General features: G+C 44.8%; 1 protein-coding gene across 1 annotated transcript in view; it reads right to left on the reverse strand.

The window, feature by feature from the left end:
• Positions 1 to 15,736, reverse strand: part of syne1a (spectrin repeat containing, nuclear envelope 1a) — an 84,434-nt gene extending 68,698 nt beyond the window's left edge. The window contains exons 1-20 of the mRNA XM_088286706.1: positions 15,408 to 15,736; positions 13,216 to 13,277; positions 8,554 to 8,649; positions 8,003 to 8,086; positions 6,772 to 6,792; positions 6,511 to 6,603; positions 5,677 to 5,858; positions 5,195 to 5,391; positions 4,680 to 4,801; positions 4,183 to 4,239; positions 3,374 to 3,481; positions 2,815 to 2,952; positions 2,586 to 2,744; positions 2,400 to 2,512; positions 2,160 to 2,328; positions 1,971 to 2,067; positions 1,293 to 1,498; positions 841 to 1,005; positions 560 to 712; positions 302 to 445 (exon numbers count right to left, since the gene is read on the reverse strand). Of these exons, the coding sequence (XP_088142832.1) occupies positions 302 to 445; positions 560 to 712; positions 841 to 1,005; positions 1,293 to 1,498; positions 1,971 to 2,067; positions 2,160 to 2,328; positions 2,400 to 2,512; positions 2,586 to 2,744; positions 2,815 to 2,952; positions 3,374 to 3,481; positions 4,183 to 4,239; positions 4,680 to 4,801; positions 5,195 to 5,391; positions 5,677 to 5,858; positions 6,511 to 6,603; positions 6,772 to 6,792; positions 8,003 to 8,086; positions 8,554 to 8,649; positions 13,216 to 13,277; positions 15,408 to 15,537 (2,496 nt within the window). The 5' untranslated portion in view covers positions 15,538 to 15,736. The remainder of the gene's footprint in view (positions 1 to 301; positions 446 to 559; positions 713 to 840; positions 1,006 to 1,292; positions 1,499 to 1,970; positions 2,068 to 2,159; positions 2,329 to 2,399; positions 2,513 to 2,585; positions 2,745 to 2,814; positions 2,953 to 3,373; positions 3,482 to 4,182; positions 4,240 to 4,679; positions 4,802 to 5,194; positions 5,392 to 5,676; positions 5,859 to 6,510; positions 6,604 to 6,771; positions 6,793 to 8,002; positions 8,087 to 8,553; positions 8,650 to 13,215; positions 13,278 to 15,407) is intronic.
• Between the last annotated feature and the right edge of the window lie 4,845 nt (positions 15,737 to 20,581).

The following is a 20,581-nucleotide window of genomic DNA, read 5'->3' on the forward strand; positions in this document are numbered from 1 at the left end:
TTTTATGCTCAAAGGCCACATTTGATTTCAGGCCATTTAAAAAAAAAAAAAGCAAACTAAGTAAATGTTTTTGAAAATATGAATTGCATTTTAACATCACAAATGACTCAATTTAATAAATAAAAAATGCACATTTACTCATTACCAGCCGAGTAGGAAAAAAAAAAAAAATGGATCTTTGACGTTTTTAGCCGTCAATGGCAGTCAATGCATTAAAAACAACGACATAACGCAACACATTTTATTGGACTCTTCCGAATGCGAATACTCGAGCGTGTGCGGCGCCGTTTTTAACACCTACCCGACTCAACTGACTCTTAGCAGTCGTCATGGCAGCGATGATCCCGGCGGCTTCGTCGGGCGGCGCGTCCTTAGCGAGGAGCTGAGCGCTGCGGCCGGCAAGCTTGTACTGCGTCTCCATGGCGACAACCTTTTGTTTGGTATTCTGAAATGAGAGCTTCAGAGTAAGGGGTCGTGCGATGACACATTGGGACGTGACGCGAGCCCGTCGGACATCAAATAGAGGCATTGTATCACAGCCGGAGCGTTATTTTCTCACCTCCACATCCTGCAAAAAGGCTCGGACACCGAGGAAGGACACTTGTACCGGAGCGCTGAGCCTGGCCTCCGCTGTATCCAAAAGTTCTGTCAAAGTCGATATCGCCTTTCGATGACCTTTCCGCCACTTTTCCAACTCATCAACTTGGGCGTGCTGCAACAATGAGGAATTAAAAAAAAAAAAAAAAATGAGGACCTACAGCTTCAGTGGAAAAACTGCGACCCCCGTATCGGGATTTGAGGCTACGCACACAATTTCAGTTTGAACCTTTTTGTGGCTACCTGTTTGACTTTATGGAAAAGCTCTCGCCAGCGTCCATTCAGAAGAAGCAGTTGCTGCTTGAGCTCAAACGACACCGTCTCGCCACACGTCTCGATGAGAAAATTCCCTGCGTCGTTCATGGCGGCGTGCTGATCCATCCAGTGGCTGAGATTCCTGAAGAACTCCTGGAACGGAAAATGGGAGAGAGATGTAGAGATAAGACGAGCCGATTAGAGAAACAAAAACGGATTGTTTAAAAAAAAAAAAAAAGCCAACGACGTAGCAAAAGAAGCAGACATGCAAATGAAGGGAAACAAAGACGCCAGACAAGTGGAAAGAAGACAGCTCCTCACAAAAGAGACAAAAGTGGAGGTTTTAAATGAAGAAACAATAACCGTAATTAGCTGACTAATCCGACAGCCACATTTGCGATAACGGAATTCGTACTCAACGTGGCTAAGACTTGGAGTACCTGCTTTGCGTTTTCCGGCTGTCTCAGAGCTCCCTCGGCGTCCTCCAACCAGGCTTGGAAAGACGCCACCGTGGAGCCGTAGCGATCCCAGTTGGACAGCACCTCCTCCAGCATGCTCCTCACGCTGCGCACCTCCATGGACAGGCTCCTCCATTGGGCCGCCACGTCCCGCACCAGCCGGGAGACCCCCGTCTCGCCCTCGTCGGCTGCGGGGAGGAAGTTACAAGTTTACCGGGTGACAACACTCACGTGGAAAGTAAGAGTAAACAACCAGATTAAAAAAAAAACCAACGAGTATGGTGTTAAGTTGATATTTTTACTGATAAAAGCCTGAAATCTGTTGTGTCCTCCTTTTCTCTCCCTCGCTGACTTTTCAGCCCTCGCATCGCCTACAGCTGACGCAAACCCTTAAAACGTAATAATGACATTTTTTTTGCGCCCGGAGACGCGCAGAATTGGAGCAGAGACCCCCCAAACTAGCAAATGGGGTCGTATTCCCCAACGTGCGGGTGGAGGAAGCTCATTTAGCGGATTCGCCTGCAGACGTGAAAGCAGACAGCTGCAGTGCTCGTAGCCATGTTGACGACAAGGCGGCGGGGGGGGGGGTACATTTGGTGAGGTATTGGAAATCACAAGGAGCGCGTTTTCATTTCACATTACAATTACAAATTTGCTCACCTGAGCTGTCAGCGCTGACGTAAACCTCCGCAGCACTTTTCAACGACTGGTACAAAGTTTTGTAATTTTCAAAGAAATACTGCTTCTCCACATAAAACTAATGGAGACACAAACAATAAGAGTTTGTAAATCCAAACTTTTAGCAGGGGTGCTTCCAATTATTTATACGAGAGGGGGGGCGGGGCTTACAACGTAATCGCGGAGCATCTGTTCCACACTTTCTTGTCGGCCGTATTTGACAATCCAGGATTTGAGCTTTGATTCCGCTTGCGTGAGAAAGGCCTCCATGCGATCTTTATGCTGCAGGAATTCCATTTTTGCCAGCTGGACGCTGCAAGCTGAGGAGATGAAGTTCAACCTGGAAAGAAACAAAATGGACTTTGTCATCGCTTGCATACAATAATTGGGTCCCTGAACGGACTCGCGAACCTCTCGGCCATGTCTTGCAGCTGCTCAGGTGGCACAGAGACGCCATCGATACTTTGTTCCTTATGGATCCTCTGGAAGACCTCCTGGTGAGCCTCGAGGCTCTTCAACACATCCTGTCGAGACAAAAAAAGAAAAGAGACGCCATCAACAACACGATGACGCCATTTCGCCGCCGCGTCGCTCAACCTTATGTCGTTGCGAGGCTTCGCTGACGGTCTCCGGGTGCTGGTCTTGTTGAGCTGTGACGTCTTGTCGCAGGGCTCCCTCCGTGTGGTGCAGCCACGCCCCCAGGACGTCCAAAGGAGAGGGAAGCGACGTGTCCAGCAGGAGATGCCAGTCCAGGAGCTAAAATATAACAAGATGAATGCGGTTTTTCCCGGGCGTGCGTTCGATTGTTCGAGCGTGTTTTCCTCACCCTGTTGGAGACTCTCTCCCAAGCTTGTTTGACCAGAGCTTGATCGACTGTCAGCATTCCGTCCTTCTGCGTGGACTTTAAGCAATCCTCCACGTGCTTCCTTCGCATCTCCAGCTGCACGCGCAGACTCTTGAATAACTGCACAAAATGCATGCAGTAGATACGTTGTTTTGTTTAAAAAAAATTAATCAAGCTATTACTTTTTTTATTTTATTTTTTTATTCTACCCTTAAATAAAAATATATGTCAACCAATGGCACTATTAAAACTCATTCACTGCCATTGGCAGATAGAAAAGTATATCGAAATGCACACTTTTTTTTTATTTTTTTTTTTTTAAATCTAAATGCCCCCCCCCCCGAATGGGGATAGCCCACACTGTGGTGGAACCAGAATTTATCCGCCAGCTTGGCAGAATAAGCCAAGCAGACAGAAGAAAAACTGAGGGGTCTGTCGTCTGATCCCCTCAACGTAATGCCGTAGCAGATTAAGCTAATAATGGGCGTGTCTGTGGGCCAGTACGCCCGCTCCGAACTCCACACACCGTGCGCACGCTAACCTGGTACTGTAGAAAAAGATGGCCCGCAGTCTCCTGGGCTTGCAGCGCGTCTCGCTCCAGCTGGTCCAGCCACATTTTCAGCTCCCTCAGGCTCTTTCGTTGCTCTCTCTACAGGAGGTTGACACGGGGGGGGTGAAAGATGAGGGAGAATATGGATATGGAAATTGGAGAAATGAAAAGCAGACAAAGACAAGCAAAAATAGGGGAGGAGGGGGGGTAAAGTTGAAGAATTGATGAGAGGATGGAGGCGGGAAAGGATGAAGAGGGTGAGAGTGGCGCCATTAAAAGTGCATCGCTAATCCTGCGTGGACAAAAATGTCAAAGCAGTCACAGCTGCCAGAAACAACCCCGACCAGCATTTCATTGGATTTCCAGTCGCCATGACGATAATACTCGATCTATTCAGCGTTATCACTTCTTCCTGTGGGAAGGAAGCCCAGTCCCAAACTTGATATGGAATGACAGCTTAATCTTAAACTAATTCTAGAATTCAAATCTTTATTTTGTCCAACTTTTTACTTTGTGATTGCTCGTTTGAAAACAATTCCAACAAATGGCACACAAAACGCCCGAGCAGGAGCGCACCATCAGATCCGTATGGAGCCAAATGTCGGAGGCTTTCATTGTCAGGCTAATGGAACCAAACGGTAACATTCACACAAATGCTAATATGACATCTCGTCAGCGTGGAATCGGAGAGCAGAAAACCCGCAGGCTTTTTTTTTTTTATGATATGAAATCAAGGTGAGATAGCGTCTGATCGTGCTTGCAAGCGGGAGAGATGAACGATGACGTCAACTGCCTCCTACCTCCAGCATTTCCTCGATATCACGAGGAGGGAGAAGGCCGTGCTGCAGGACACGCGCCTGCACGACAAGCAACGAGACAAGGACAACGGTCACCTCGCGAGCGGGACACAACGTGATGCAGAAGCAGACGTACCAGCAAAATGGAGGCGCCAACAACAAGCAGCACAAAAAAGAGGATTTTTTTTTTTTTTAAATATTTTCCATTATAATATCAAATTCTAAATACATTTGTCGTTTGATTTTTTTTGGGTGTCTGTCCCCACATTGTGTCTAATTTTTCCACATCATTAACCAACTTAAAGAAAAAAAAAGTACTTTTTTTTTTAATTAATTAATTTTTTTATTTAGTCGTTATAACAACGCCACCTCGCCAGATGTTCCTCCTGTGTGTGTGCGTGAGTGTGTGTGTTTTGTTAAGCAGAAGATACGCGTTTGACATTCAGCAGGAAAGACAAGGCATGCAAAAAGAAAATTAGATGACTGTGACAGCTGCTTACCTCCTCCTCTTCTTCTGCCGCTCGTCCCCCTGAAGCGGCGTGCTCCCGGTCAGGACGATGCTTCAGGAACTGGGCCACGTACGTCATGATGGATTTCTCGTCCGGCTTGTCCACGTCCACGTCTGACAAATGATGCCCAGACATCAAGCAGATATGAAATCAACCTTCAGCGACTCTTTTCCACTGTTGCGAATGTCACGGCCTAATGGTCCTCGATTAGTCTCATGTCAGGCTTGATTTGTCAGCGTTTATTCTGAAGAGCTGGCACGAGGGGCACAGATGGTTGGGCAGCATGACCGCTAATGTGATGTTCAAGATGACACTCATCATTTTACTCTTGTGTTTATTTAACAACTCATTTTTTTCATTGACTGGGGAGGAAAAGAAAGAATGTGACAGGTGAACATTTTAATTAATTTCTAATATCGGTCCGGGTGGTTCGTTTGGTGGAATAAAAACCCGATGATAAAATAGGGAATTCCAGAGTTGGCCAGATCAAACGAGATGAGCCTTACCTTCAGGGTCAAGAAGTTGTGCGATGCCCAACTGTGTTTCAGCCAACAGAAAAGCTTCATGTAGATTTTCACGATTGGAATTTCTCCTTGAACGCTCCACGTCTACTAGATTGGGCCGAAGGGCGTGGATGATGGCAAGGAACGCTAAACCTGTGCGCCAGCTGGAACCAAAGTCTTTCACCTCGATTCCAAGACGCCTAAGAAAGAGAAGACACAAAAAAACTCTAGATTTCTTGAAAACTCGGTTATTTTTTTTCCTCGAAATTTTTCACGTGTCGTCAAAGGTAGACTGTATCAGTTTTACACATTAGAGATGAATTCATTTTTCTTTTTTATTTTTAACATTTTTCTTTTTTATTTTTTAAATAATGATTTTTTACTTTTTACGTGCAACTGCTTTTTCTTAAAATTGCCCGTTCTATTCTATAAGATGTGACAAAAAAAAAATTAAAAAAAACTTGCTTATTCGGCACACTACGCACTTTGTGGCCGTCTGTTGGACCCATCTGAGGAGAGCCTTTCTGGCGCTGCCCTGTACGGGTGGGAGGGGCTTCTTCTTGACGGGCGGGCTGGCATTCTCGGTGCTGCTGGTGGAACCGTTCAGCGAGGAAGAACTGCCTGACGGGGCCTGGATTCCGGGAAGACTGCAGGTCAGCTCCTCGATCTGCAGGGACGAGAAAAAATAAATAAAATAAATCAAACATGTGATTAATTAATATATATATAAAATTAATAGTGATTAATTGACTGATTATTGTCCAATTTAAGCTATTATCATAATCTAGATGATTTTGAATTCAATCCTGCATGCATTTAAAGTCAGTAAGCGAGACACGTGACTGACTGCTCTTCTGTGAATGGAAAAAGCTTTGTTATGATATGCAGCACATCTCCTTGCCACGGGCTTACACTGACCTCTCCTTAACTCGGATAGTCGATTTTTAAATCAAGAGGTGTGAAGCCTTTTGACGTAACGCAGGTCCAAAAACCCAAATAAGTCCATCAACATATTTCTGTTTGTATTTTTCAATAAACTTGCACTACATATTGTGCTTGTGTGGCGTGGAGAGTTCAGTCATTCTTATTAAGCTCTCGTTGATACATGCATGTGTGAAAAACACCCGAGGTGATAACTGTGTGGAAGCAGTGGAAAAATTGATTTCCCCAGCTTTCGGCTCCTTTCCGTTCAGCTCGATTAGCATTTTTACTGTCTTGAAAAACATGCGCGGCGCTCGCCTATTAAAAAGACTTACTCTCCCGCGACACATCGTCGGTGATAATCTGCCACATAGATTGAGCATGGAGAATAATTCTACCTGGAAATAGAGGACGATGGTCCACACCAAACCCAAGACGATCGACGGCCGTCCATCGACGATATCTGTTGAGTTGATGTTCACCAGCTTGATCTGTGTTAAAAAAATCAAATCAAATCAAATAAAATAGCATTGCAATGCATTCACGCTGCATGATTTTCAAATGTAAAATATGCCGTCGCTAACGCACATTGTCCAAGTGGATGCACAGGTTTGAACTTACATGCACAAAAATAAAGTATAAATAGAGACAGTACTGACCGGTGATCCCCTGTAGGCGGACTAGAAGGCAGAAAAAAATAATATATAAATAAATAAATAACCCCACATGAGAGGCTCTCAAGATGCGTTTGGTGAAAGCTGGACGCCCTGTTGCGCGTGTGATGACAGTTCCCCGCATTATGAGGCATTAGAGACCCCCCCCCCCCCGGGAGCGCGCTATATGTCCTGATTCGTCGAGATGCGTTTTCTATATCCTCGCGCAGCTCGTTTGGTAATGAGTGACACTTGGAGTGGGTGAACATGGACGGTATGAAGTGCGGGGCCATGCGAGGGCAATCTTGGCCACTGGAAGGGGGTCAGTGTGCTGATCCTGATAAGAGAAGCATGAGCTCATAATGGAAAACACAGCAGGTTATTTAACTCATTCATGACCGGCCGAGTGGAGAAAAAAAAAAATGAATTTGGACGTTTTTAGCCGTCAATGGCAGTCAATGAGTTAAGCAGCATCATACACACCAACAGGCTAAATATTTAGGAGAAAATAAGATCTGTTAGAGGTAAAGTCCAGTAATATGAAATAAAAATTTTATGAGGGCAAACTCCGGACAACCATGACATTATATTACATTCCGCGTACACGTAACGACGTATGAAGCTCAGCTAAGGCCGAGCGTAAATACAGTCTAGACATACATGGGATTTACACGCAGTGTTTACATTTAATTTGAAACTTTGGATTTATCCACGCACACACACACAGACAGACGTACAAGGCGCCTGCTGACGTCTCATCTCCAGTTTGCAGATTACTGCCGTAGGATTTATGGTTTAACCCTGTCACACTTGAGGAAGAGGGGAAATCAATGTCCTCGCAGACGCCTGCTCGTGGCTTTATTTGGATAGCCGAGGATGAGCCGGGAGGAGTTTTGTGGGGGTTGGGGTGGGGGCTTGAATATGTGTGACTGATCTCACTGAAGGCGCTTTGTAATTAGTTGATGTAATTGTGCGAGTGACGCCGGCAAGCGGATTGGCAAAAAAATTCGGAAACTGCTTTTTCACGGCAGATTTACACCTCGAGCCGCTGCTCCTGATGTGAGCGGCGGCGTCAGCATCAACACAAAGTCTTGACTGTATCGACTGATGATTTCAGCAGGTGGGGAGGAGAGGAGTTAAAGGTCAAGCTTATTTTCCACGTTTGCACCCACGAGGCTGAAAAGAAGGAACAAGCCGAAGAAGAGCGAAGATAAAAAGAAGAGGCCATCTCTCCTACCTTCCTGCCCTGGAGGAAGTTGAGAGCCGTGCCGATGTTTGCAATCCAATGGATCCTCTTCAGCTTGCTGCCCTGCTCACACGGCTACAGGGAATACAAAGACAACAATGGAGGTACAAGACACAACGGGGGGGGGGGATATTGTGGAAAAGAACGAGATGAAACAGTGCGATTGAAGCGAGGGTTTTTTGTAGAGTTGGAGAGAAATATCCTAATGAGAAGCATCAAATAGACCAGAGGGAGCTAAATGGATCCCTTCAGTTCCGGTTCCATCCAAACCGCACTGATCAATAGAACACAGATCACTTGGACCGGAGGCCATATTGACATAAATAAGAACCCGAAAGCTGTTTGTCTGCGTCTGCGTGTATGTTTGGCAAACTCTTATCTGCCCTTGCGAAGCCGCCTTTTTCCAATTCATTCAAAACGTCCTCGTAAGAACCGATCAATGCGCATTTCCATGCGGAAGCTTCATTAACGCCTTAAAGATTAACCGATAGGCAATCATGTTAACACGAGCTCTCACGACGAATCAAATAGGTGAGCCTCACCAATTTTTGGCCAGAGAGGACCTCCAGCAGGGCGAGCAGCTTCACGCCGTCCTTGATATCCTCGAACAGATCCGTCACGACGAGAGGCGGAATACGCTGTCAAGACAAAAAAACAAAAAAAAAAACATCACAAGGTTTCTTTACAGTTAAATGAAGTGGATCGGCCGATTTTGTATGTTCTTGGACGCGATTTTTTTTTTTTTTTTTTTTAATTGATGTTGCTGAAGTTTCTCCGAGCAGACTTGGAAAAAAAAAAGTTTGCAAGACGTTTAACACTATTAAAGAAGGCAAATATATATTTTTTTAGTCATTTATTTAGGATTTCTGAAAACTCTGAACAAAAGCTGTTTTTTTTTAGGCAAACATCCGGTCTGAGTGGTTAAAAAAGTCCAACATTAAAAAAAAAAAATAAATAAAATCCCTTTTTTTTTTTTTTTTTGCAGGAAACTTCCAACGAATGTACTCAGAGCCCCCCCAAAAGCATTTTTTTCTCTTCTCCCCCAGTGTGGCGTTTGTGTGTGATAAGTGGAGTCAGTGAGGGGCTCAGCGGGCTCTGAGTGGGGTCTTTAAATCCTAAAATATGCTGATGATGTCAAACCGGATCCCCTTCTCATTGACTCCCTCGCTAACCTCGCAAAGTGTGGAGTGGGGGGAGAGAAGAAAGAAAAAAAAAATCCACATATCTCTGTTTTTTGCCAACGCCACATCAAGGATTTCTCTTAGCGTGCAGTCACATGCTCAGGGGGGGGGGGCGCGTTTTGAGGGGCGAGCGAGCCATTCACAGGGAGATTAGCGGAGGAAAGGACCGAGGGAGAAAGAGGAGAGGAATTGGGAGTGTGTGCGTGCGTGAGTACCCATCAAGTGGATGTGCAAGAGGGGTATAATTGAGCAGAAAAAGAGTGGCAGCGAAACAGATGAGAGAGGACAGAGTGGAGGGGAAAAAAAAAAAAAAAAAAAGGAAACCCCAAGCCTCACATGTGCTAAAAAATTAATTAGTTCAACAGTTAAGGCTTTTTTTTTTTTTTCTAATGTCATTTCACGGCTTTGGTTATTAAAATACACAAAAAAGCACGTGTGCCTCCTTGCAAGAGACACCACACAAGTAGAAAGGGCCAACGCGTCCCCGTGGGGTAATTGAAGTTGAATTTACCTTTTGGTGCTTGATGATCCCCAGGCTAATGAGGGAATTTGGGGGATAATTACAAAAATAAGAAAGTAATATCCATTTCCTCTGCTGAGCCACATGAGCAAAGACGAACATGAAAAAAAAATAAATCAAGCGTCTTAATGAGCTAATTACACATGAGTGTCTGGCGTCGTAATTGATTGTGTGCGGAAGGGCTCGGGGACGGGCGTGTGTCTTGACTAAAGGGGGCTTCTTGTTTGAGTCCTCTCAAAAAGTGCCGAGACGCACGGAGGAAACAATTAAAAGCTTTTGGAAAGTCGTTTAATGTCGCCGTTTACTGGAGATAAAGCAAGGAAGTCATTTCAAAAGCAGTCCGAACAGAGGCCACAAGCACACATTAGTGACAATTAGCCACAATTTCTACTCATGAATTTCTTAATCCGAGATTGCAAAGAAAACTTTCCGGGATATTTTTTTTTCCTCTAGCACATCAGGTCTTAACTCATTCAGTGCCATCGACGGGTATAGACGCCAAAAAGTGAATTCCTTTTACCTGGGTTGGCAGGAAATTAGTTCATAAAAATTATGACAGTAACATAATATGGAATATTGTAATATATTTAGTCATATTGATGAATTAAGCAACAAGTGTAATTTCTTTCTGAGACATCCAAGCTATAAATTAGAAAAAAATAAAATACACATTGCACAAGCCTTCATATTACAGGACAAAAATAATTTGACGTTGAGCAGTGCAATATATTTGATTTGAAATGCTACTACTTTTCCCCGTCGTCCTATTAATATCATAATTTGGCAATATTTCAAAGTGGTGCGATATTTTGTTAGTTAGTCGTATTTCTCTGCTAATTACAGTGCATAAGAATATCGACATCTTTTTTTTTTTTCTCTCCATTGGGATGAGATGACTGCAGGTCGTAACAAAGAGTTGGCTGTATGTTTGCATCATTACTCCTATTTGGGCCTCAATCTGAGGGGCACCCTGCGGGGATGCACACCTCTGCCAAGGCCAATTTGAATGGATTCTTGGACCAGGTAGTTGCTTTGGCGTATTTTTTTTAATATATTTTTTTTTTGCATAATCTTTCTTTACACAAGGGGGAACCCCTACGCAAGGAAACCTCCGGCAGCACAAAAAAAGTAGAAAACAAAAGCAAAAAAGAAAGAGTCAGTGTTGATATTGATGACCTTGAGACTTGGACAAAACCGATTCGCGTCCCGTAATTAGTGCAGGCACTTTTTACCTTGAGGGGAAAAAATTGGACTCCAACTGTACTTAACAGAGCTGCTGCTTGCTTATGTACACAATATTTGCGAGGCTAATTAAACACCCTAACCCCCCAAAGACTTTCCAGATAGGGAGCATCACTTGGCAGTGTAATCTGAGAGAAGACTGAAGTCGTTTACCGAGGAAACGCCTCAGCGACGACGAGACCTCCGCCGCTCACACCGGCCACTCGCTAATTAAGCTTTAACCCGTCTCAGAGAGGATTTGCCACAACGCAAAGTTGGGAGCCCACTCGCTGGATTGCAACACACACACTCGACACAAATGTCACTCCAGAGGCATGCCGGGGCTGCCTGATACTGAACTTGTCTGAAAAGCGGAAAAAATCAAATAAAAATGACGCCGTGCAGCACTGCTGCATTGAAATGAATGGAAATTATTCAAAGCGGTTCAAAAAAAGAAAAATTCCTTCAGATTTGGTACTTGGCCGTCATGCGAGAGTGCACATGTACTTAATAATGTGACTTAATCTGGTGAACTGCAAAGTGTAATAAGACTCGTTAATCATCTTTGTGAATTAGTGCTTCTCACACGCTGAGATATCTTTTGTTATAGCTGCGGAGGTGGATTGCAGGAGGGGGGGGGGTCGAGGAGGGATCGAAGAGTTGGTAAAAAGGAACACCTCCAACATGCCGGCAGCCTCCGCTCCCCTCAAAGCTACGTCTCAACTCACCTGACGATTAATCACATCGCTTTAGGCGCCAAATGAAAGAGCTGTGATAACTGGTAGCGGCCTAATCATCGGCATAGCCGAGGGCACGATCTATCCCTCGGAGAGCCCACTTCAAGCAACTCTTTAAGCTTGGCTCGTCCCTATCATTGTGCAGACTTTTCTTCTTCACCAAAATCCTCTTACAACTGACTGGCATTTCCAGGAAGTTTCTAAGGCGGTTAAAAAAAAATGCATCTCCTCATTAGAAGACCTTCATTCACCTTCTCATGCTGCTCGTCAGTTTTTTTTTTTTTTTTTAAATGACATTTCACGTGACTACTCAGTATATCCATGGCAACGTCAGGAGCGAGCAACCGGAGAGGGAGACGTGCTTTGGATGGAACCATGATTGATACCAGCCACAATATTAGGTACAGTAGCGCGATGACAAGAGTGACACACTTGAAAAAAATAATAGTCGTGAAATATTTTTTTTCAGACTTAATTTAAAGATGGTGTCACTCATTTTGAAAGATTTTAGACAAGCGAAAAGCAGGTCTAAGTTGGGGCGCGGGTGGTGCCGCGTGATTTTAGCCGAGTCAAATGGCAAAATTGAAAGGGAATGAGGGAAGCCACTTTTGTGTTCGCTCCCACCACGGCGCAAACGCCCCCGGCGACAAGCAGGTATGCCTTTCGTTGTCTATTGATTATGCAATATTGGTAATTAGAGCGTATGTTTTGTTTCGAATCCACCAAGTGTGCTTACCACTCGTGATGCAAAATTCGAGAATTCCCCCAAAATGTACACAATAAATAAACCATGTGTTGACGTTACGTGACATTAAAAATTCAAGCCGTTTCTATATATTTTGCTGCAGATCATTTTCCGCTGGTGTGATCCCAAAGCGTGAGATTTCCTATTACGTCAAGCTTTATTCCCCACGGGTGCGCTTGTCAAATGAATTTTATGTGCCACGTCGCCACAGCTCAAGGTCTCCACCGCCGCCTGAGTCCAATAGGAGAGATTATTTTGCAGTTTACTCAAGCTGACTGAGAGTTACCCGTTTGTCCGAGCTTATCAACTCATTCACTGCCATTGACGGGTATAGACGTCAAAATGTACATTCATTTTACCTGCGCAGGCAGTGAGTGAGTTCAGCTGGAAACTCTTATCCAGAAGCATCTAAATTGGTAAGAAGAAGCGTCAGGTTATCTCCACTTAAATGACGGATGTTCGCTTGCAGGAACAAAGACGTCTACAGCGTTAATTGCTGTCATGTGAAAGTGGTAATTAGAGTGAGTGGAAAGCCTTCCTTGCAGCTAATCGAGAGTGGGAGAAAGAAAACAATAAGAGGCGAGAGTTTGTGTGTGTGTGTGTGTGTGGTCTTTGCTGCCTGGCACGCGGGTCCCATGACCGGCTCAGCAATGTGTTTAGAAAATGGAGCAAATGTCAGCGCGCACGAAACAGCGAAAAGAATGGGAAGTTGGATTGAAGAGGAGGAATAAGTAGACGGGGGCGGGAGTGGCAAGGATGCAGGCTGTGTTGTTGGCAGCGGGAATCAAACACAAGCTTACCTTGGCCAAGTGGGAATTGATCCATTTGGTGAACGTCCTCTTCTGCACAGACTCCTGCTCGTCTGTAAAGCAGAAGCCACAACGTCGCCATTGGTCAGAGACAAAGGGGAGTTTTGAAAACATTTCTCGGCAAAAGAAAAAAGAAAGCGGTTCTCAAACTTTTTACCGTCAGTATCGCCTCAAAAATATTTCGCCCTTGGTTACAGTGAGCCTTCTCGTTCGCCCTACGCTGAAGGCGATGAACGCGTCTTGTGATTGGATACTCACTCGTGAGGGGGCAGCGCGATGCGGAATCAACACACCCGGAAGTCGTCACTGGCGACCGTTTGAAAATGTAAAAGAATATTCTTGCTTTTTTAAACCACAATGGCCGAAGGGGGGGAAAGTGTGAATTTAATTGCAGATACGCTTGCGAGGCCATTTTCAAGACGGACCTTTCGAGAGAAGCCAACACTCGCTCAGTCCTGTGCAAGCGTCTTTCTGTATATTATTCGCCTTACAATGCAGTCAATGTTCACAGACTCCAAAGTTTGACTGGCGGACACGTGTGAAAAGCTTTCACAGCAATATCCTTGAGATGCCATCAGCCAAACCGGATTTTTTTTTAATGAAGAGTCTTGCCGATTTGATTAAACTCAAGTTGGTTGGTGGCTCACTAGGACAGTGGGCCGTCAGGTGTGTGTGTGTGTGTGTGAGCCACTCTAATTTTTCATTCATAATGCAGATGGGCACATTTAAACGAGCCAGTGAGCAGGTCCCTTCTGGATGAATTTTCGCTCTTGATCTGATCAAATATTGATATGTGGTAATATCGGAGGGGAAATGAGAACGATTTCAGCCACCTTAAAGAAGGAACACGCAAGATGGTGGTGGATATTGGTGCCCGCGTGCGTGCGGTGCAGTCAGCCCGTGGGACGAGGTGACTTTGAGCTTCCACTTGAATTCGTTCAATATGTACAAGAGAAAAAAAAGGCAACCTCAGCAAGAGGGCCCGCGAGCGGCATTTCAACACACTTGATTAGCTTCTCGGGCGGCGTCGGTCCGTATCGTTAGTCTCATCAACGGCGGCCTGCCTCTTATCTTAATGAAATATCATTAAGGTCTGCTGTGTTGTCCTGGCGGCTGCGGTTGCCGTGGTAACAAAGCGTAGCCGCAAATTGGCGGAAGTGGAAGTACAAATTTGCGCTGGACATGTTGTACACAAACGGGATCACGCCACGGGTAAACAAATCAACTTTAAATATCCAGCCAGAATTCAGGCTTAGTTCTGCAGACACACACAAAAAAAATTAAAATAAAAAAATAAAAAATAGGCCATTTTAAGTCACCCAAAACGTTTCTTTGAAAGCTTTTTTATTTTTTTTTTACGCAACACTTTTCTGACTGTAACAAAGAACAGGCACACTCTGTAATTGGCTTTGTTTTTGAAGCGAAGCAAACAAATCATTAAAAACATTAATAACGGCAAAACTCCATTTGAACTGATTAATTGCATTTCCATTCATTTCAATGGGGAAAGATGATTTGCCTTACGAACTTGGTCATGAAACTTACTTAACACAGCCTGGAACATTTTTTTTTAATGACTATCGAAACATCAGACTGATAAAACCCAAACAAATGACACATATGATATCTGCTGCGTTACACACGAGAGTGACATGGCTTAGTAATAATACACTTTTACCGGTCCGGTGCCTTGCTTAAGGGCACCTCCAAAAGTGTCCTAGCTGCAAACTGGCATCTCTCCAGCATCCCCTCCTAATTAACATCCGCGTAGCCCACGGTGGGTCTCGAACCTACCACCCTGCCATCGCTTAAGTCCTTACAGATGGAGCTCCTGCTGTACACCCCCCCCCCAACCCGCCCCCCTTTAAATATATGTTGAACCACCCCACAGCTGAACAAATATCTTCCCCACAGGGAAGACTTAAGACTCACATTAAACCGCAAACACTCAAACAGATCCAGAGTTATTTGGACAGCGGTGATTTGTGCTTTCCCGATTTTGCCAACACAATTTGAATTCATAAGAAATTGATTAGCGTCCCCACAAGTCACTCTACACAAAAATACAGGATTTCAGATTGAGGAATGCCGGACGTTTTTTTGCAACTAATTGGCCAAATACTTCTGCACTTAACTGCACACTGCAATGCCACACACACACTCAGAGCAGCTTACAAACTCACCACGGAGGTAGAGGTAGAAGCCAGTCACAAGGTTGAAGGGGATATTCTTTTTCGGGGATGTGTCGCCCTCCACCCGCCTCGCCATGTCGTACCGCAGACGCATCTCACGGGGTAGTCGTCGGGAGGACATCCTCCCCTAAAATAAAGGGGGGGGGGGGCCTACACCTTGCCCTTGCTCCTGCCCTTGCTGCCAACTCTTCCGGGAGCCGGGAGCTCCTTTGAAACTGTTGCTTTAAGGCTGATTCTTTTGCTTCACGTCCTCTTGTCCTGCAGTAAGAATCTTTTTTCCTGCCTGCTAAGCAGCTCAAGAGTGGCGAGAAAAAAAAAAAAAAGTGTGTGTGAGTGCGCTGCAGTGCCGGCTTGCCTCAGCATCAATCTTTCTCTCACTCTCTTAACACCTCAGCCCCTCCCTCCTCGTTTCCCTCCAGCGCGCGGCCAATCACAAGGCACGGGAACGCGTGACGTCACGACAAGCGTTGAAGGGCACCGCTGAGCCGGTCGGGATGCGCACACGCAGACACACGCGGCTGCGGCGGTCACAATGCTAAGCAAAAGTGCAGGAATTCCCTCGCAACACGCCGCCGTCTTTTGCGCTCTCATCCACGCGGCAGCTTGTGCACACAGCCTGCAGGGGAGCATGCGAGCACCGGGACGCTTTTGCCGTCTGATCTTCCACTCAAGCCTGTTCAGAGAGCGCCGGCTTTCATCCGTTGCTCACATGCACTCTTTTTCCTGGGGAGACCAGGCTAAGCAGAAACAAAAGAGCCACTTACAGAACAAAAGATTCTGTATAGCCGAACCTCCAAAAGTGAGCCTAATTCAAGATTCTTTTTCCTTCAACATGAGACAAATACAAACTTCCCTACCTTCAATTCTTGTCGTCATCAACACCAGCAGACGACTTTTACGCCAATCGTTCCTTTCAATGATTGCTTCTGAGTAGTCTGTGACCTTTCTGGGGAAGTCACTGCCTTTTTTTTTTTTTTGAGCTCCACTCACACTCACGCACGCACAATCAGCGTGATGCAATATCAAAGCGCGAAAGCTCCTCTTTGAATTTTCCCATTCAAGAGGCTGGAAAAAGCAATATCCACGTAAATCGCGTTGGCTCTTCTATCGGCTTTAAAGATGAAAGACCATTTATCACTTGTGTGATTTTTTTTTCCTCCTTTTGTTCTTTTGGGTTAACGCGACCCCTCTGCCCGCTCGACGCCCCCCCCACTCACCCGCCCTCACACGCAAGGCATTTTAATTATGAAAGTCATCAATAACCACTGGCAGCTGTCATCTGCTATCTGTCCGCTGATTATCGCACGTGAGCCGGTTCACACTGCCGCTGTTTTTACCTTTTCCCTCACACGACACATCGTTGATGGCACGTGCAGGTACTCGATTTAAGGGAAGAGGAGAGAAACGGCGAAGCATCCACTTGCCGGACACTTCATTAGGTAGACCTGCGCATTCTAATGAGCTCAACGATAAAATTCTCAATTAATATCGTTCGCAAAAAGACCACACAGGAAGATCAGCCACCATTTAACGTGTTAAAAAAAAAGGAAGAAAAAAAAAAAACAAGCAAAATGAGACGTGAGGTGAAGAAGGCTAACTCGTAAATGCGCTGTCCGGGGTGCTGAAACCATCCACGGCAGCGCTTCATTCATTTTGGCGTTGTTAGAATTTACAAAGACACAACTAGAAAGTGAGAATCAATTACGGGGGGAAGTTTCTTTGAAACTTTGCATATCTTGTCAGAGAACGGCTCCAGTTCGCAGGAATCTAGCAGACGGCCTCCCCGAAGAGTGGAACTGATAAGAAAAACAACCTCGGGATAAGATCCCAACAAGAGGGTGGAACTTGACACACACACAGGAATACAATCAGTTTCCCCTTCGAGTGTGTTACATTGGCATAAACCAACAGAGGCCTTACGGCTGCAGCCCTCTCGAGAGTTCGGATGTTGTTCGAATAGGAGAAAAGAGAGGAGGAGGAGGAGGAGGGTCGAACCGGGCTAGAAGTTCAGCTGGTTGCTGGTTCGGGCTCCCTAATGGACAGCCCGGCAGGTAGTGGAGCCTTTCCCTGAGGTTGTGACGGTTCAACGGGGGGGGGGGGGGGGGCAGCGAAGTTAACGTCTGCAGGGCAGCGAGGCTTTGCGAGGAACGGAAGAACAACCTCTTTGCGGTTATTAAAGAAAAACACAAAAGGCCTCCTGAAGGGGGGGGGGGCATGCCTTAGCTTCTGCTTCATATTGTTTGTTATCATTCCACCCACAGGGTGTTTGGGTTGGAATTCTTAGCAGCAAAAGTCTCGGATTCAATCTCATCCGAGACACGGCGCCTCCTTGAGGACGTGCAAAGCTTCTGTTTCAGAAAACCACCACGAGCACAAAGAAGGACAGGAAAATGATTTACCTTTTGAGAAAGTTGGATCCAACTGGTAGAAATTGAATTATTTATTTTTTCCCACCTGCAGGTGTCACTCACACAGGTTATTTTTGATTACACTTCTTTTATTGCAACAATGCAAAATAAATAAATAAATAAATAAAACGTTGGACTTGATGGCAATGCGACGTCTCACAAACTAACGACGTTCTAATCACATTCCAATTTCTGCAGTGCATAATAAAACGCAAGCGCGTTGAAATGACTGACGACCTTCATTTTGCCACATTTTTTGACTCCAGACCTGACAGACTTAAAGTAGGTTAATGAATTGAACCACGGAGGAGACATATTCTGCCTTTGTTGCACTCATGCACGTACATTGGATGAAAAGACGCAAAGACGCTCAATTTCATTATTTATTTTTGGGTATTTATTCGTTGCAAAAGGAAGTTCATCGCCGTTACGTTGCTGTGTCGTTGGTGCGCCATTTTTGTGTTTCCTTCGCCCGTTTGCCATGACGTGTGAGAAATAAAACCTATCTATTCGTGTAATTCTCTTGATTCTATAACGGTGACCTTTCAAGCGTGTCAATAAACAGCTTGAGGAAAGCAAACTCATTTTAAAGAAATGTGATATCTGCCAAACTGGACACTGATGGAAAACAGAAAAATACAAAGTGTATACAACAAAAGTGATAGTGGGTGATGATGCAGGAGTAAAAGGCGACGGAGTGTCACTCGAACAAAACAAAGCCGCACAAGAGCCTCAGTGGGCTGCCTGCTAATGCATGTTCCTCTCCAGTGGGACGTTCACGGAACAAGCCGGTTAAAGCTATCAGATGCTAAATGGGGAGCAGCGCACATGTTTGTTATTCACTGAACAAAGTGATTACACAGATTGTGCCAGCTTTTTTTTTTTAGGCGCCTCCATTCATGTCTTTATGCTCAACTCAATATTCCGGCTCTTCTTTTTCAACCACACAATGCGTCATTTAAAAAAAAAAAAAAAAAAGGCTCGCCCGTTGCTACACTTCCTGCCAAAGCTCTTAGAGCACAAAATGTCGTTGGGGAAAAAAAATAAATAAATCTCACTCAAACTCAATGCATTCAGCCTCGGCACTCGCCATCCCACTTCATTTGTGCCCCCAACGCAGAAGTGCAAGAGGCGGAAATCCAAACGGCAGCCCATTAGCATGGCTAATTACGTTTCAGAAATCATCACACACACATTAAAGAGGGTGAGAAGAGCTAGGGGGGGGGGCGCGGGGAGCACACAAGTCAAAGTGATTATCGGAACAAGCACCGGCATTCCCTTTTCACTCGCAGATGTGCGGAGGAGTCACTGGCAAATGATGTCCAAATGTTCATGAAAGCCTGGCCAACAATAGAGTCATTTAAACAAGATTCCCACCTGCAACACACACACACACTCACACGCGCACACACACAAAATTCAACAGAATCAACCATCAGCAAACACTTAGCTGTGAAAACTCATTTGAATCCACAAAGTGCTTTGTAGCAGAAACAAAGCCTGACGAATCAGCACTGAGAGCAACTGTGCTGTAAAAAAAAAAAAACATATCTAAAATATATATTTTTTTGCGGCTTATGTCGCTCTCTCTATGAACGTAATGGGGTGTGTGCTTGTGTGAGTGTGACTGGGTCAGACAGTCTAAGCTCTTTATCCAGGTTCAGCGAGCAGCCCAGCGCGTATTACAGGCACCACTAAGTAAGCGAAAGCGCAGGCATCAGCAGCGCTAACGGAATCACTGCGGCCACTGTGGTCAATTTAGTTACCGTGAAAGGCATTTCATATATATATATATATATATATATATATCATTTTTGAAATATATATTTACATATTTTATATATATAAATATATATATTTTTTATATATATAAATACATATTTTAGATATATTTTATTACATTTATTTTATTATATTGGAGCTACCCATTGTCTGAGTAAAAATGCATCAAAAACTCGTTTAATATCCTAAAGAATGGCTTCAGTCTGTTTATGAATACACAAATTCATTAATGACTGAGTGCCATTCTCGTTGCTCTTTGATCTACTTTTGTCTTTGAACGCATGAGAACATAAACCTTATTCCCTCCATTAAAAGGTTGAGTAGTTTTACTGCATTTCATTTTATTATTTAGTCGTAAAAGACAATATATTGCGTATAGGCTCATGCACCAACCTGCTGCAAAGTTGTTTTTTTTTCCAACTGTACGTCTATTATGTCATCTATGAAGAATAGTCATCCAAACAAATAATGGCCTAGGAACTTTGCAGAGGATTGTAAAGTCATCAAATAAAGGCTTTCAAGGTGGCCCCGCCCCCCCAAAAGACCAAGAATGACTTTCTCAGCCACAAAGTCATACAGGCTGGAATCGAGACGTTATCTGGTCAGCCCAGAGGTCAGGGCGCCGCCTCGATTTAAAAAAACTTGCTCAATACGGCGCCAGTGGCCAAATTTCTTTCTATCCAATCACGCGGTGACAGTCAAAAATTACAAAAAAAAAGGGGGGGGAAGGAGGTGCCTGGGCGGGGGAGATAAGAGGGAGCGTGTGAGTCAAAGTATTAGGGAGAGAGAGGACCCAGACGGGGTGTCCGGATGCTATCTTGTGAGCACATTGTGCTGGAACGTTCATCAAAACGATCTGGTGGCCCCATCTGACACGCAACGTCACAGATACAAAGAAATTCTGGTGGCGGGGGGATGTGACATGGCATCGGTGTGGCCTGCAGATGTCATTTGACAGATCAAAGGCAACAAATC

This window comes from Idiotropiscis lumnitzeri, chromosome 21, assembly GCF_059441095.1.
Source record: "Idiotropiscis lumnitzeri isolate Australia: NSW breed Sydney's pygmy pipehorse chromosome 21, RoL_Ilum_1.0, whole genome shotgun sequence".
Lineage (NCBI taxonomy): Eukaryota > Metazoa > Chordata > Actinopteri > Syngnathiformes > Syngnathidae > Idiotropiscis > Idiotropiscis lumnitzeri.